Here is an 18,537-nt window from a genome sequence, read left to right on the forward strand (position 1 = left end):
ATAGAACCAGTAATAGTTTACCAAATAACATTTGCCATGAAAATGTTGTGTAGTAGCATTTTTGTGAAAAAATGTTCCAAACCCCATACCATACATAGAAGAAAAGTTCTACGTTCATAATATTTTTACAATACTTTCAAATGTGGTAAGTTATTATTGGTTCTAATTTGAACATACCACACCAATAATAAACCGAAATACGCATTAAAAAAAAAAAAAACCAAAATAACCTGCTATTTGTCATTTTTTAGCTCAGAAACACGTGTTATGTAATCCAGGAACCAATCAGTGAAACCCGTGTGCGCCTTTGAGTCACAGGCAGGTAAGAGACCCACAATTTCTCTCACAAAGCTCTCCGCACTCACTCCCTTGTGATTGGATCGCGAAAAGAAAGAAAGCGCGAGAGAGAGAGAGAGCCAGTGTTTGCGCCACCACAACACAACACAATTAAAATGGCACACCCAACGTAATTTCACTTAAACACCCAAGGTCAATTCCGGAAATCCGAAAAAAAAAAAAAAAAAACTCGTTTCCCCTACATGCGTAATGGTTTTTTTTTCCCCTCTACTTTTCTCTTTCCTCTCTTAATCGAAAGAAGGTCGGGCAGAGAGAGAGAGAGAGAGAGAGAGAGAGAGAGTAAAACACTTAGCACAGAAAAAAGAATAAAAAGAGAGAGAGAGAGAGGGAGAGAGTTTTTCACAGTTCTATCTATTTTAATGGCGGTTAGGGTTTTTCATTGATCCCCCAAATCCCTTTCTAGAAAAACCTTAATTCTTTTGTTTCTTCTCTCTTTCTCTTCTCTCTTTTTTTTTTTTTAAATTAACAAACACACACCCAAAAAAAAAAAAAAAACCCTAATTTGAACTTTCTAGAGGCGCGTCTCTTCATTTCGATTCGGATTAAATTTCTCGAAAATTTCGGGGCTTCGAATTCGAAAATCGCGGATACAGGAGCTCCTTCCTCCATGGGCGCTCCAGAGAAGTCACAGGCCAACGCCAACAATTCGATGCAGGTGAGTTCCAGTTTAGTTGAAATCGAAGCCTCATTACTTTTTTTGCCCTGAAATTGAGCTTGATTTAGATACTCTATGTTTTGTTGCTGGCCCTTTTGAAGGTTTGAGTTTGGTGTTACTGTTAGTCTATGAATTATATAATTGTTTTTTTTTTTTTTGGGTGTAATTGTGTACTTTCGGTTAATTTAATTGTGGTGGATTTAGATTAATTTTTATTGAGTCAGTGTGAAATATTTATAATTTGATTCGATTAGGGTTTTCTTTGTAATTTGCTTTGGTTGTATTGTGTTGCCGTGTATTGGTTTTTTTTCGTTAATCAATTTTTTAGTTCGTTAGTTGCTAAAACAGTTAAGTTGCCCGAAAATGTCAAAACGAGTAATATTGTTGTGGCCCGGGTGCTGATATGTTTCGAAGTAATTGTTTGTTGAATTTTTGAGCAAAATTACTACAGTAAATTGAAGGGTTGGGTTAGATATGAACTACTTTTCCAGTGGGACAGGATTAATAATTGTAGTCTGAGCTGCTAATGAGCTCTAACTCAAATGGCACATTGTCCCCTTTTAAGGGCAAGGTGGAGCGTGAGGTTGTGGGTTCAATACCCATTGGGTGGTCTGAGCTTAACTGTATGAGTATTTTCATATGTTGATTGAATTTGATCCTTAGAGTGGAGAATGAGTTAAAGCGGTAGTATGGTGGCCTTGTGTTGGACAGTCTAGGCTTGAAGTTTGGAAATTTTTAGTTGTTTTTTTTTATGCTTGAGCAGAAGCTCTATATTCATTTTGCACAAGTGTATTTAAGCTCAATTTGAATTCCCATAGCCATTTTAAGTTTGATTTTTTGAGGGCTCATAATTTTGAAACAAATTTGATTTTGTTTGATAATATTGTTCGTTTTCCAGATACAGGTGTTTGTTGCTATCTTGGTGAGTCATGGATTTGAAGGATTTTCTTTTGTGATTTTCTCGGTGCATAAGTCTCTGGTCCCTACTGTTCAAATTTCTTTTAAAATGACAACTTTCTTTTGTGGAATAGACCCAGTTAATATGCTATTTTTATGGGATGACTAACTTTTTCTTGTACTCCAATACTCTTGAATAACAAACTTTTTAACACCGCATTGAGACAATGCCATATGCTGCTGATTTGGCCTTAATTTCATCTGTATTACATCTATCATATTAGGAGTTAGGACTCACTTTAGTTTAAAATTCTATTTATGCTCTCTTTAAAATGAATGTATGGTAACTATTACAATTCATCCTCTCACTCTATTTCTTTTTGATCCACTATCTTGTGGGGGGTTTGAGGGATATCCCAGTGGATTTAACACCTCTTGTGGTGTTTGGGCACTAGAATTCTAACCCACTAGCTCCCCTCCCCTATTCACCTAGCAAAAACAAAAAGTCCACACTTTTATGCATATATGTGTGAGTTTTATAATGCCAGCTTCACCCTTGTAAGATATGCTCGATATTTATTGTTATTCCCTCTTGAGGATATTCTCTCATTACTATACATACATACAAAGATTACAAATATTACTTATCAAAAAGGAAAAACAGGTTTGCAAATGTGCTTGAGCATGAACATATGAGAGAGAGAGAGAGAGAGAGAGAGAGAGAGAGAGAGAGAGAGCACTCTTATTGTTCTATCTAACATTCCAACATTCGATTACTACAATTGACATCAGAGGAAATTAGCTTCAGATATATAACAACTTAACTCTTGCATGATCAAAAAATCTTTACTAGAGCAGATTACTTTCATCACCAGGATATCTTTACCAGAGCTGAGAACTTGGTTAGTAAAGGAATCTTTGCACATATTTGTTATTGGAAATACCCTTATGTAATTGACTTATGTGGATGTTGGAGCTCTTTATAGACTTATGATTCAAATTTGAGTACTTATGTCAAGATTCTATTTATAATTTCAATTAGTTGACATAGAGCTCTTCATAATCTTAGGATTTAAAATTGGTACTGATGTCTAGATTCTGTTTTAAATTCATGTAGTTATATTTCAGTTATGTCATATCTTTAGCTAAGGAGATTGGATAACTGTGCATTATAAATATGGCTGACGTGGCACTGCCAAATAAGGTGCCATGTTAGTTTGTAATACAATTTTTTATTGAAGTGTTTGTACCTAAGTATTACTCTGATGTTAGCATATTAGTGAGTACCATTTCTATATTTTTATTTTTTGATAAATGACCACAGTTCTTATTTTTGCCGGATTTTTAATAGCTCCAGATTGTTTTATAGCTTACTTGCATGATTTTGCTTTTCAAATTCTTGCATTCAATTACACAGGGTAGCCCTAAATTTGTTATGTGCTTATTAGTTTTCAAAAATCATAATAGTTACCCTTTGTTCAATCAGCATGATTTTTTGGGTTTTTGCTGAGTAGTTATAAGGATGACTTTGTTGTGGTTGATGTGCAATTGCCTTATTACTTATTGTCCTTTGCGCACCCTACATCCAGCATTATGTTTAATTTATGTTTGTTATCTTTTGATGTATTATCTTCTTATTCAATTTGAAATTTTGGGGATGCTTAGCTGCTTCACAAGTTTTCCTGGAGTCAAAGTTCTGCTCTTTTGAAATTTATGCTTATTGCTTATGTTGACTGGATGACTGATAGAAGTAGCCCATATAATTCTTTTCATTATTATTTTTTAATTTCAGCGTGTAAAGGTCTACCGTTTGAATGATGATGGGAAATGGGATGACCAAGGCACTGGGCACGTCAGTGTTGACTATATGGAGGTTTGTTCATATCTTAATCTTCTTTGATGTTTGTCTGACATTGACAAGAAGATTTTAGATTCCAAAGAGTTCTCATTCTAAAAATGCATCTAAAATATTCCATGCATTTTGATTTATTGCAAAATTTATATCACAGCGATCAGAAGAGTTGGGTTTGTTTGTTGTTGATGAAGAAGACAATGAGACGTTACTTTTGCATCGTATCAGCTCAGATGACATTTACAGAAAGCAAGAAGGTATTTTTGTGTTTCAACAGATGAATTGTTAGATTTTTCTTTTCCTGTTGTAGCTAATATTTTATGGCAAGTGGTTTAAATGTCAGGCTGATAAGTACTTCTATTTATATTTAGATACCATTATCTCATGGAGAGATCCAGAATATTCGACGGAATTGGCACTCAGCTTTCAAGAGACTACTGGATGCACTTACATATGGTAATAACTAAATATTTATTATTCACAAATCTTTTTTTCTTCCCTTGAAAAATTTCTGCTTCAGCCATCATTGATGCCTACTAAATATCATGCCTGTTTTATATAGGGACAATATCTGCAATGTGCAAAGAAATCTGCATTTTAATACTCTTAACAGTAAGTATTTGTAAGATTTAAAATTTTCCATTTTATAATCTGTTGATTTGCATCTTGATTCTTAACCTATGTATATCTCAAAGCTTATTATCTCCAGGTGAATTATACCTTAGATGCATCTTGAACCTTTGTATATCAAGAATCTTTCAGCTTACTCCCCCCAACTTTACCTGTGACCTTGTGTTTTGGGTTCAGACTTAAGTGGACTTATATAGAAATGGGAGTGTTATGTAAGCATGTAAGCTCAACTTCTAGATTCATCCAAAAAAAAAAAAGCTCAACTTCTAGAAGAATAAAGCTGAAAGGCAGCTGAAAGAGAAGTGCCTGTCATCCATGAAATAATTTGATGTAGTCAATTATATATAGTAGCTTCCCCATCAAAAACTATATATGGTAGTTTCTTATTTGTAGTAGTGAAGCCCTTAAACAAATCTTCTAACAGTAGGGAAACACCAACAACAGCCAATTTGACCATATTGATGACCATAATCTTGGACTCCCTCTTGGACTCCCTCTTGAAGCTGTAAAAATGCTTTCTACTTTCTTTCTTCTAGATGGGCCATACCTGTGGGCTCATCAGCCAGTATAATTCAAATCCAAGCAAGTATGAGTTTCAGAGGATCTACTAGACACATTTCCTATGGAGGAATATTTAGACTGTAAAGGTACCTAGCAAGATTGCTTTCTTTGTTTGGACAGCAGCGAGGGTTAATAATTTAACTGTGGATATTATTTGGTAACAATCCCTTAAGATTATTGATTGGTGTTTCGTGTGTGAGAGTAACTGAGAGTCGGTAGATCATTTTCTTTTGCATAATAGTGGTAATTTGTGTTTACTCTTTTTGGGGTTTCATGGGTCATACTGAAAATCGTTATTCAGCTGTTGGAGTGTTGGCAATGAAAATGTCGTCGTTATAGAAACTTGGAAATTACTGCATCATGTGTTGTGGACCATTTGGTAAGTGAGGAATAGAACTTTTGATGGTGTTGAACAGCCTATTCATTTAGTTAAGCCAATAATGTTATGGTCTCTGAATGAGTGGATGATTGCCTAGCAGCATCCCTTAGTATTTTTTTTATAAATATTTTGTAGATCTTCTGAGTCAAAAAAGAGATTGTAATTCTTCCAGAGTAGGTCAAGCTGCATATTGTGATGCGATCTATTTCTGCTTTTGAATAAAATTGTATTTTACTTATATAAAAAAAAAAATCCAAGAGTTTGGTTCATGTGTAAGAAGTAAATAGGAACTGTATACATTAATGGTTCAAATTAATTTGCAAAGATATCTGACTTGTAATAATCTAATTTATCGTATCCATGGTAAGAATTTTTTTCCATAGTGGTGGTGCAAATAAAGAATCAAATTTCTGGAGGGAATTGAAGATTTATGACAAACTTCCACAAGGAATCAAATAACTTTCACAATTGAGAGTTCCTTCTCATTGAGAATAAGTCCAAATTATTAGAAGGAATATCGTCTGATCCATTTGTGCGTTAAAAGTTTCTCTATTACATTTTTATCTTTCTTATTCTAGATTGCATTTGGAGTTTTTTTAATTTTTTGGTATGAACCATTATTTATGTTCTCTTTGTGATATATGCAGACGATACATTTCACAGTGTGAACAGTGAGTTGAGGGAGTTACCTGCTGTTGAGCTATCCACACTTCCTCTAATACTTAAGGTTTCAAAAGGATGCTTTATTTTTATCTTATTTTATAGTCTGTTTAAATTTTATATTTAATGCTTATTCATTTTTGGCCAAGTAGCTTTACTATGCCTTCGTGTTTTAATGTTTGTAGCATTTAATTTGTGATGTTGTTATCTCTCTGAGTTATTAATTTATCTTGTTTATTTATTTATTATTTTTATTATCCTGATATCCTTTAGCTGGATGGCTGTGTGTAAAATCTAATGATCGAGCATGTGAGGGAAGTGGGTTGACAAGGAAAAGTTATTCATTGCAGTAGCATGCTTTCCATCTTTTTGGTAGCTTGTCTTGTTTAAGTAAAAAAAGATTTCTAGAGTCAGTCAGAGCTTTATACCTCCTTCATGTCCTCTTATGAAACTACAGTATGAACAGAAGCTTCACCAATTGTGATTACTGACATATGGGATAAAGCCTTTGAAGGATTGTGATTACTGATATCTTTTTGTGGAAAGTTCAGATTTTGTTGCTTCCATGCTTGGCTTAATGTACTCCAATACGCTAGAGAGGGAGGGTCCAGACATAGTGCAACAGAATTTGAGAGGCACTAAGTTGTTTGATGTTTGGTTTTATTATGGTGCACTGCAAGCCCCAAGGGAGATTTCTTTTTAATGAGAGGAATTAGGTGTGCCAAAGCCTTGAAAAGGGTATTTTTCTTTATGTGGACTGCAGCGTGGGGTGGGGGGGGGGGGGGGGAGGGGGGGGGAGGGATTTAAAGCAATGAAAACCATATGAAGGTCTTTACAGGCCTGTATATTTTTCTATTAGATATCTAAGTAAGAAAATAGCTTCCATAGTAGATTGTCATGGCATAGCACAACTCATAAGTTTAATTCCACGATAATTATACAGTTTTGAATATGTTTCTTGTTCTTATAAATAGGAATTAAAGTACTTCTCCACTCATTAGGCATCTTCAATGGGGATTTCATCTGGTCCCACGGCTTTTCCCATTTTCATCCTCCTTAATGCATCCTTTACCTCGGCCATCCTGATTCTTCGAACAAATATATGGTTTCCATCCCCCATTGGGTTATCTAGATTGCTCCAATCTTTCATATTGTTTCCATTAAAAAGTTTATCAAAATAACTTTTCCATTTCTTTTTATTATGTTCTTCTTTTACTAACACTCTTTGATCATCATCTTTAATGCACCAAAGACCATTTAAGCCTCTTGTTTTCATTTCCTTTTTCTTAGCAATTATATAAATATATGTATGTTTCTCTCCCTCATTCTTTGACACCTTATAATTTTCATAAAGTAGCAGTGTCTCTAAATTTAGGCCGGCATCTATAGCTCTCTTTGATTTAATTTCTGCTTGAACCACTGTATTCCACCAAGTCTCCTTAGTAGGTTGCCCACATCCTTTAGATTCTCCCAGACGTCTTTAATCACTCTTTTAGTACAAGTAGCCATTTCATTCCACATTTTATCAATGTCTTTGTCTAAATTCCACTTACCTTTTTTGATCATTTTATCTTTAAACACATCTTGTTTCTCTCCCTTCAAAATCCGCCACCCATCCTTGGGTTTCTTTGTCTATTATGAGTATCTCTTCTTTTCCATCTTTTAATATGAATACCATACCTATGTTGAGTGGGTGCGCTCTCTCCTAGTATCACCTTACAATCTTTACAAAATTCACTATCCACTTTTCGAGTGAGTGAAAAATCTATTTAACCAACATTTGTCCCACTTTTAAAGGTAATTAAGTGTGATGCTTTCCTTTTTGAACCAAGCGTTCGTTAATATCAAATCATACATTGTTCCGTATCCCTGGCCTCCATGAACTCTTTCAAAGCGCCCCCACTATCTTTTCCAACATGGCCATTCAGGTATTCTCCAATAATACATTTCCTGTGTACTTGGGTCTGTTATTGATTGCAATAAAATTTTTATTTTTTATCAAAAATAAAATAAAGCTCTCCTTCAATAATCTTTTCTCCGTATGGTAACCCTTGGATTGTCATCCATGTCCTCCCAAAATTTTTGCTATTGGTTCTTCCAATCCTGTTTGAGGAGCATACGCACTAATTATGTTAATTGTTTCTTCTCCTAGGACAAGTTTTATTAACGAAATTCTACTTATCAAAAAAAAAGTTTTATTAACGAAATTCTATCTTCTATCCTCTTTACCTCAACGACTTCGTTTTTAAGACTTTTTCTATTATTATCCCTGCCCCATTTATATTTTTATCTTTTCTTGTATGCCACAATTTATATCCAGTATGTTCAATTTCTCTAGATTTCTTGTCTACCTACATAGTTTCTTGTTGACATTATGTTTTTTCTTCTCCTAGTCATTGTATCTACTAGTTTCATTAATTTTCTCAGTTAAAGACCCTATATTCCAAGGACCTATTCAAATTTTATTCTCTTGGACAAACTTTTTTACCTGCACCCATCCACCAAAATGCGGGAACTCTTGCCCATTTTTCACTACACCTGAGTGTTGAATCTGTTGATGTAGTTCATAGCTTATGGGGATTTCCCTAGCTAACCCTTGCCCACTTTTCACTGCACCCGAGGTCTGATGCAGCACATTCCTAGTAGGGGACGCCCCACCTAGTATTTGTATAGGATCCATTCATAAAAGAGTGACTAAAATTTTATGTTAGCTGTTAACCTACTGCAACCAGCCTTTTCCCGAGCTTGGGACTGTCTGTGAACAAATATGTGACACTAAGCTCAGACATAGGTGGAGTTACATGCTATATAGTATTATCTTTTTATTTTTTGGTAGATCCTTTTCCTTTTGTTGGAACATCGATTTTCTTGCTTCCATTTTCTTTTTAAACACATACGCATGCACCCAGTCACTGGATCATTGAATCAAATTGATCAATCTTTGTTTTGCAGACTGTGGCTGAGAGTGGCATTGCTGATCAAATGCGGCTGACCGAACTCTTTGGGAATGATGTAAGTGTTGTATATCTTCTTGATATATAGTGAGACCTTGCCCATTTAAGATAGTCCAAGTGTGTCACTTTTAAATAAGATTTTCTTTCTCCTACCTTATCCTTTTCATATACTTCATATCATAGTTGTCTAAGACAATATATTTTTTTTGTTTGATGCATTTCATACCTGATGCCCGACCATGTTTTCCTATAATCTTGAAAATTTCCTGACTTAATTGTATTTTGGGTGATCAATTTTTCAGATCTTACAATTTTATTTTATTTTCTATTTTGTCTTGACACAGCAAGAATTTTTTCGAAAGCTGATGGACCTGTTTAGAATCTGTGAGGAATTGGAGAATGTTGATGGCCTTCACATGATATACAAAATAGTCAAAGGGATTAGTAAGTAATCCTTTTTGTTCCACCATTTTGTCCTTGTTATATGCTACTTGTATGCACATCCCTCATTAGAGCGACTTGTGTGTGGTTACCTACAGTTTTGCTCAATAGTCCTCAGATCTTCGAGAAGATATTTGGTGATGACTTGATCATGGATATTATTGGTGCACTGGAGTGTAAGTTTCATTTTTCATTTGTTTATGATAACCTCTCATATTAGAATGGAGTTCAAATATTTGAGATATGTTTTGTCTATTTTGGTGATTATAAGGCCAATTTTTATGTCTGAAACATTCTTTATATAAAATGCTGGGTCAGTCTTGGGGTTTAAAAATATTGTTAGCTTCCATTATATTAGCATGAACAGCTACAATTTTTTTTTTTTTTTTGGATAAGTAAAAATAAATATATATTTGTAGCTGTTAACATGTAAATGACTTTGTTTCTTGTTGTTGAAGGGCAAGAGAGAGAAAGGGGGGATGTTCCTTTTTGTGTCTACTTATTTTTTACATTTCTACTTCTAACTTTACTGAGTTACTTAAGTAATACCTACATTGGGCAGAATCGTTATATTTAATGATTTTATCCTTTAAAACCCTCTTCTTCATCTATGTCATAGTTGTATATTCTGGGTAAGTACACAGAATTTGTGGTGGCTTGGCTGATGGTTTGGTTCTTAGTTCTTTATTATTCACTAATTCTTTTATCATGTTGAACCACTCTAAATGTAACTTGCAGATGATCCAGAGGTCCCTCGTGTCCAACATCATCGTAATTTTTTAAAAGAGCATGTTGTTTACAAGGAGGTAACATCTTTGTAGCTGGTTATTCTTCTCTTTCATGAAAGGGGAGGTTGAGATGGGTGGATGGAAGAAAATTGCTATGTACTAATTTCTGGACATTTTTTCATTTGTTATAGGCCATACCAATCAAAGATCCTTTAGTTCTGTCAAAAATACACCAGACATACAGAGTTGGTTATTTGAAGGTGTGAATCATTCATGACACAACCTTGGATTACTAGCTTTCTTGTTTGTAATTTAAGCAATCCTTTTATATTACCTTGTTTAGGATGTTGTTTTGGCTCGAGTACTGGATGAGGGCACAATTGCAAATCTCAATTCCATAATTCATGGAAACAATGCACTTGTAAGATTTTAAAAGTTCATTCTTTTTAAACATATTGAGTACTATGTTATTTTTCCTCTAATTGTGTTATTCTCTTGTAGGTTGTTTCTTTGTTAAAGGATGACAGTACCTTTATTCAGGAATTATTTGCTAGGTTGAGATCACCCTCCACTTCTGCAGAGTCTAAGAAGAATTTGGTAATTTTTGAATCTTGAAGTAATTACATCCATTTGTCTTTCTTGTGCATGTTAATAGTATTATCCAATTCCAACATGGATATGTGATTAGTCCGCTTAGTGCTGTAGGAAATTACAGTTTGGATTCCTTTTTTTGAATATGTAATCAGTCCCCTTGATACTGCTATAGAGTGTCTGAACAATGTTTTGTTTTTGTTTTTGGTCATCTTAATTTTTACTCAATTTCAGGACGGTCATGAGGTTGGATTGTCCGTGTCTAGATCCTAGACTATGGGTGTGTTTGGTTGGAGGTGAAATAGGTAGGATGGAAAAAAAAGAAGAGAGAAAATAGGAGAGAAAATTGTTGGGAGAAGTGTTTGGTTGGGAGGGGAGGGGAGGGAATTTTGGTGGGGCTCAGGAGTTTTCTCCCCAGGCCATCAAAACACAGTCTCCCCAAATTGGGGAGAAAATGGGAGAGAAAATTGTGTAAAAATTTTTGGACAAAATTAGCTATGCCAAATCCCACTGTGTACGTGTTGCTGCCTTTGCTTCCTATTTTTTTTTTGATAAGTAAGAAGAGAATATTATTAATAAAAGAGAAACATGAGAAGCACAAATAGTTTTTATTTTTTTAATTTCATCTTCAATTCGATTTTATTTTATTTTATTTTTTTATAATTTTAAACTGGGCATGAATTCTTTTTTGTAATTTTAACTAGTTAATTTTAAAAAAATAAAAATAAATAAGGGCATGAGTCAATTTATATAAATTAAATTTTCTATCTTTTCACTTTTCTTCTCAACCAAGCCAAAAAATTTTCAATCTCTCCACTTTTCCACCCTCCCTAACCAAATACAAATGAGGGAAAACAAAATATTTTCTATCCTCCCACTTTTCCATCCTCCCAACCAAACGGACCCGATGTGCTTGTTTCTCGGTCACTATTTTAATTGATGAACATTTTAAGAGCACTGGTTGTAGAGATAAATTAAGCCGTGAAACCCTTTTCTCCTATGATGTCATCTTGTTATTTCCTTTAAAAACATGCAATTATTGGCTTTTTAAATGATTCTATTTGATTCTTAACTTGCTTCAGGATAAAGCAGTAAGATTGTGAGTTTAGTTTGTTAGAGATAGTGGGTATTTGTGGAGTTTCTCCTGGTAATGATAGTGGATCATGTTCTTTAACCATCAATAACAACCCTGTATTTTTTTTCTCCATGAAATAGGTGTATTTCTTGCACGAGTTTTGTAGTTTAAGCAAGAGCCTGCAGATGGTCCAACAGCTCCGGCTATTTAGGTATGCTATTTCTGCAATTATTTATGTTGATGTAGGTGTTGAATTCTTTGTAGCCAACCCTTTGTTTGAAAGTGGTTGCTGCTTAAGTGTTATCTTTGTGATTATCAAATCAGTGCATAGTTTTGCTTTGCATTATTTTACTAGTTTTAAGAGCGAGAGTTTAAAATTCTTGCAGGGATCTCATGAATGAAGGTATCTTTGACATCATCACTGTTGCTTTGCAGAGTCAAGACAAAAGGCTTGTATTAACTGGGTAATAGTGAACTCCTATTATAAGTCTATTGCTTTTTGTGTTTTATTATTAAGAACATGCATGTTTGCATAATAAATTCAAAGAATAGTCATTGTCCTAATAATAAGTCATTCTAATGGATGCAGGACAGATATCCTTATTCTTTTCTTGAATCAGGATCCAAACCTTCTTCGTTCTTACGTTGTTCAGCAGGAAGGAATTCTACTTTTTGGACTCTTGGTATGCATTGCAATATGGCTCATACACCAAACAGCTCATTTCACTCACCTTAGAAAAATATTCACCAAGTGGGGCTGCATCAATGGCCTAACAACTGAAGCATGATTTATAATAATAAAACGTGGGGAATTAGGTGGGGGGAAAGGGGGGAGGGGGGGGGGGAGGGTTTGTGGAGATGAAAAATATGAAACAGATTTAACTAGATAGATATAAAGCTGAGTTTCAACACCTTACAGGTTGATTTAGATTTGCTTATTTGGGGAGATTTTAATGATAGATGATTTGTGGAGAATATATTTGTGGCATATATGGTAGTCAAAGGTGACCTGGATATGCTTGCTGAGGTGCCTGGGCAAGTTGTGGCACCACTAAGGCTCATCTAAGGCTCTAAAGCGAGGCACTTGCCTTTAGAGCCTAGGCTATCAAGGCGACCACCTTGTTACAAAACCCATTGTTAGATTAATTAATTTACAAAAACATGTAAAACTTATTGTTAGATGAATTACTTTTCATGCTTGATTGTTGGTGTACCTTTTGTATATACTTCCAGGTGTATTGGGGTTGCATCCAGTTTTGTGTTTTTTAATAAAACATTTAGTTAAGAACTGGTAAATATGGTAGTGAAGAATGATGTCTCTCTTAACCTGAATTGGAAAGAGGGCTTGTTATTTGAGCCCTGCATGTAGGTTGCCATCACTAGTGCTAAGTCAGTATCATAGATGAGTGTAAATGTGTAGACATGTAATATTTAAAAAGATGGAGATGCGGAATCGCTCTAATTAATGAATGCAAAGTCAGTGTTGTAGATGAGTGTAGACTGTTCTTTAACGGTAACGAGTGTCTTGAAAAGTCATCTGCTTACATTGCCACAATATTTTTTTTTGACAAGTTTATATTGCCATAATAATAACATTAATTCAAACTTTACTTTGTTCAACTTCATGGGCATACATGGTAGTAAACAGCTGCTGTAGCTAATCAGATCAGATCCTCATTTCTTTGACTCTGCCACCATCTCATCGGAAGGACACATGTTTACCAACCAATATTTACATAGGGTTGTTTGTTAATGTGTAGGTTAAAGGAATGATTACAGATTTTGAGGAGGACATGCACTGCCAGTTTCTTGAAATTCTTCGCAGTTTACTGGATTCATACACATTGTCTGGAGCACAGGTGCCTGCCTTTACCATTCACTCCTAATATTTCTTTCAATTGCCTTTTCCTGAATTTCTGGTTTTTTGAAGTTTCAGTAAATTTTTTTTACTTTGTGTTTTTACTTTTTACTCTACTTTATACCCTTTCATTTCATGCATGTCAGCTTGGCTTGTTTGCGTTGCATATTTCTTTCCATGTAACTAAGCATGAGGTCCATTCTGTAGCTTCTAGCTGAGCCTGAATTTGAACTTGTTCAAAAATAACAAGCCTGAATAAAGCATTTCAAACTTTACTTTATTGGCAATAAAACCTTCTCTCCCTCCCCCACTCCAAGAAAGGCTTGTATCAGTCTCCTAGCAGGGCAGTTGAAAGATTTGGACCTCTTTTGGGGTATCAATTTGTCATCACTGTCACTCTTTCTCTCATATGCAATCGTAAAATTTCTGTACTTATTTTGTAATATCCTTGCACTTGGAGTCTGCGACGTGTTTGAGTTTATTTATGCAGGTGTGACATTTTGAATGTTGATTTGTATTTTATTATATTTCTGCTGAATTGTTGGAAAAAGTTGTCCGTAAAACTTTCATGTAAGATGGATTTCTTTTCCATGCTTCAGATTAAATATGTTTGTGTGTGTTTATTGTGTCATTGAGTGTTTGGTCTTGCTGTTTTGTGCAGAGAGATACTATTATAGAGATTTTCTATGAGAGGCATTTGGGTCAACTAATTGATGTTATAACAGCATCTTGTCCTTCGGAAAGTGGAGCTCAATCAAGTGATAAATCTGAAGGATCCGGTGGAAGTATTGGAAATGAAAATGGCACAAAGCCTGAAATACTGTCAAACATATGTGAATTGCTGTGCTTTTGTGTTCTGCACCATCCATACAGGATAAAGTAATATTTTGGATGCCTTCTGTTTAATCATTGATGACTGAATCCTTCTCCAGACATTTTAACATGTAAATGTGTGGATTTCTCTTCTGTTTGCAGGTGTAACTTTCTCCTTAATAATGTGATAGATAAAGTTTTGCTGTTGACGCGAAGAAGGGAAAGATACCTAGTTGTTGCTGCTGTTCGATTTGTTCGCACTATTCTTTCCCGCAGTGTAAGTAAATTCAATTGATACTGAATAATATCAATTCTCCATTTTTATTTTAAAAGCTGTGCTTGGTAGAATATTAACTGCAAAAGATTCAATTAAGAGGCAGTTTTTTGTGAGCTGGTGATTGTAAGAGTGATAGGAGACAGTCGTCATTTGCTTCTGTGTTTCTGCTTAGTACGTGGGAACACTTAGCCCCATTTGGGTGTCTCTCTCCTCCCCCCCCCCCAATCTCCCTCCATCCAAACATAGGGTTAGTGATGGGTATCATACATATGCAGTATTAGCAGCCAACTTTATCAATGGAAATTGTGCAAGTTTCTGGCGAGATGAGCATCTCTCAAATACATGCCATCATCTCATCTGGACATCTTGTGTCTCAATCTGATGTTTGTGCATATTTTTTAAGCCCTTAATAATTTCTGTATATTCTGGTAATCTACTAATTTTATATTGCTAATTATTGTTGTTGTGCATTTCATTAGCTTTTACTCTGCTTATGTTGTCTGCAAAGTTCCAGTGGACTAGCATATCTTGTGGGCAGTGTATAACAACTCAAATTGTGTGCTTATATGCAGGATGAGCATTTGATAAGTCATATTGTTAAGAACAACCTTCTCAAACCAATTGTGGATGCCTTTGTTAGTAATGGCAATCGTTACAATCTGCTCAACTCTGCAGTATTAGAACTTTTTGAGTACATTCGAAAGGTGCTTATTTTTAATACCTCTTTGCCATTGGATTTTAGATATATCTGGAAGTAATTCTCTGCTAATGATCTTGTTCTATGCAGGAAAACCTGAAATTATTGCTTAAATATATAGTTGATTCATTTTGGGACCAGTTGACCAAATTTGAGAATTTGGTTTCTATTCAGTCTCTAAAAGTTAAATATGAGCAGGTATTCTCCAATCATTCTTGATATTTACCATATTGATTCAGATTTTTTTGGTTCTCACAACTGTGTTTGCAGTCCCTGGAGAATTGTGGAACAAAAGGCACTGGTAATGTGTCAGAGAACAGAAAACGAATTGATGAGCGTGCTCTAGAGAAAGAAGAGGAGGACTATTTCAATGAGGACAGGTACGTATAGGGAAAATATGTTAAGGAATTCTTTGTTTAGGTTTTCTAGCCATACCCTCTCAATTTGGACATTTAAATCAGTGATGAAGAAGATACAGCATCTGCATCAATGTCACATACCCAAAAAGTACAATCTCAACCTGTTTTATCCAACGGAGTTACTGCAAGCTGCCCACCATCAAGGTAAAGGAATCGTGAAAAATGTTGATGACATTTCAGTGTGTGTGTGTTAATTGTATCAAACCTATGCTTTTTTCTTGATTTATTTCCCATTTTTTTTGTAGTCCAAGATCTGGTGGACTGGTTGACTATGAGGATGACGAGGATGATGAAGACTACAGACCACCACCCAGGAAGCAGCCAGAAACTTCTGAAGAAGTTGAAGGAACTATGGAGGCTCTTAGGTTGAAGCGGAAACTGGCATCTAAGGATAACAAGCCCGAGGTGACAAAGAAGCAGCGGTTTGGAAAGAACTCCAGGTCAAAAGATAACGTATTTGCTGCTTTGTGTACAACACTAAGCCAGGCGGTGCTACCCAGTAAGAAAATTGCTAGCACCATGCATGGGACTCCTCGTACAACTGATGGTAATCAAAGCTCAGTTGAAGAAAATCATCAGGAGAAACCTGCTACAGACACAAGCTGTTCTGATATCCCCACCACTACAGATGAGAACCATAAAGAGAAGGAACCTGCTGCTTCTAGAGTATGTTCTGATCGCTTGCATAGCAATTCAGACAGTAGACAGTTGGGTGGAGAGGAGTCTCCATTAATACCATCAAACTCCTCACCTGAAATGGCTGTAAATGGATCCTAATATATTCAGAGCCATATTCAGCAAGATTGACATTTTCTGTTCTGCTTTCATCAATTTGTGGCTGTGCTTGGTGGTGGAGTTGTGGGCTACCAAAGGAAACAATGCAGTTCTAAAGAGAAGAACTGTACAAGGGGGGATGAATTTGGTTGATGGCTTTACATTGATAATAGGAGGGGATACTGTATAGAACTACTGAGCGGCAAAAAAGAAATCGGTCTGTACTACAATGTGGGCCCAGTCTCCCCCTTCACTTGGTCTCTCTGATGCTTTGAGCTTCCCAATTGTCTCTTTTGTACAACATTTATCAGCGTTAATTTTCTTCTTCCAATTTTCTCACATGTTTTCTTTGTACTTTTTTCTCCCTTCTAATTACCCTTTATTTTGTCCATTTTTAGCTATGTGAACCATATCATAGAGAGGGCACTAATGTTTGCCCTGCATAGTTTCTTTGTTCAGTTTTGTGGTGGGTGTGGTTCTTGTAATAGAGAAGGTCTAGTGAATTGGTTAGAGGGCAAAATTTTCTCAAATGTAGTACTAGTGAAATTAATTATAGACCAGTGTAAATTAGATTTTAAACACTTATTATATTGAAGGTTCTTGTTCCAGCATAAAAGCAAGTCAAAACTTGGTGCCACAGTTGCCCTCTCACTTTTTTTCTCCTTTTCTGTTGGGAATAAAAAATTCGGATTTACATCACTTGATGTTCAATGAATTGCTTTCCTTCCGGTATCAAGTGAAGCCTAGTTTAATTGGCTTTGAAGTTATGTTACCATACTAGAAGATTGGACTGTGACAACCCTATGAAGACTTTTTTGTGCATCTTGTTATGCTTAATTGCCTATATGGTAATCCCGAAATTACGAGATATTGGAGACCTAATTTCTATTTTTTTTTCTTTAATAAGAGTAATGCTATAGACAAATTATTTTATAATATTTTTACAAACTGTTGATGTGGCAAATCTTTACTAGTTCTAATATGGGCCAATCACTAACATTACATTTTTACTTGCAATAACTATTCGGAAAATGCTAAAACTACATCAACAATTTGTAAAAATGTTGTAAAATAGTTTGTGTATTACTCTCAATGAGAAACATGATTATGCTTGGCCATTTTCAGGTTTATTTATAAATAGGGCATTGCAGCCTAAATTTAAAATAATAAAATACACAAGATCCGCAATAACTAATTACTATCTCATGAATTTATATGTGAGTATTACATTGAATTTATATGTGAGTATTTTCTAGCTCTCACGGTAAGTTTTCTATGCACCAAAAGAGGGACGATGTATGTATTCTATATATGAGATACCTTTCCCAGTTAAGAGATGATGCATGTATCCTATATATGAGATATCTTTCCCAGCTAAGAGCATTAATCTATCATGAAATGGTATGACTCGTTATTATCTAAAAGTGTTTGATCTTTTGTTCGCACTAGAGTCCATTTGGTTGGAATGAATACATGAAGGATACAAAATGAGGGAGAAAAAGTAGTAAGTGAATGTGTTTAGTTGGAGAGATGGAAAATGGGAAAGAGAATAATTTCTTTCTGGGCCCACTTTTTGGTGAAGAGGGAGTTTTCTTCCTAAATTGGGGAGAAAATGGGCTTAAGATATAAAATTACTCATCTGCCACTCTCTCTGCTTACAAGTTGGTTTTCTTTTCTTTTCTTTTAAATTTCTTTTTTAAGGTTTAAATGTTATTTTTTTCTTATAAACTATTAATATTTTTTATTTAATATGAGCATAAAAGTGAATTTATATAAACACCATTTTCTATAATCTTATTTTTTTTCTCAACCAAATAAAAAAATTTTCTAATTCTCTACTTTTCTACCTCAAACCAAATACACGCAAGGGAAAACTATTTTTTTTTATATATATTTTTTAATTCTTCACATTTCCATCC

General features: G+C 34.9%; 1 protein-coding gene across 4 annotated transcripts; it reads left to right on the forward strand.

Moving 5' to 3' along the window:
* Positions 1-566: 566 nt before the first annotated feature.
* On the forward strand, positions 567-17,234 carry LOC112007285 (uncharacterized). Of its 4 annotated transcripts, XM_065770536.1 has the most exons (25): positions 571-1,012; positions 1,911-1,934; positions 3,702-3,782; positions 3,919-4,018; positions 4,133-4,217; positions 4,324-4,373; positions 5,979-6,058; positions 8,944-9,003; positions 9,290-9,389; positions 9,485-9,562; positions 10,125-10,192; positions 10,306-10,374; positions 10,458-10,535; positions 10,616-10,711; positions 11,921-11,991; positions 12,167-12,244; positions 12,370-12,463; positions 13,541-13,639; positions 14,300-14,517; positions 14,614-14,728; positions 15,301-15,432; positions 15,516-15,623; positions 15,696-15,805; positions 15,887-15,988; positions 16,090-17,234. In XM_065770536.1, exons 1-25 carry the CDS (start codon positions 965-967, stop codon positions 16,619-16,621), a joined length of 2,676 nt encoding a protein of 891 aa, XP_065626608.1. In that variant the 5' UTR covers positions 571-964; the 3' UTR covers positions 16,622-17,234. The 4 variants fall into 4 exon arrangements, with proteins under 4 accessions (XP_065626619.1, XP_065626614.1, XP_065626608.1 ...); XM_065770542.1 differs by lacking the exon at positions 15,516-15,623 and having other exon boundaries at positions 570-1,012; XM_024039617.2 differs by lacking the exon at positions 1,911-1,934.
* The last annotated feature ends 1,303 nt before the right edge of the window (positions 17,235-18,537 follow it).

This window comes from Quercus suber, unplaced genomic scaffold (genome assembly GCF_002906115.3).
Source record: "Quercus suber isolate HL8 unplaced genomic scaffold, Cork oak 2.0 scaffold_4, whole genome shotgun sequence".
Classification (NCBI taxonomy): Eukaryota; Viridiplantae; Streptophyta; class Magnoliopsida; order Fagales; family Fagaceae; genus Quercus; species Quercus suber.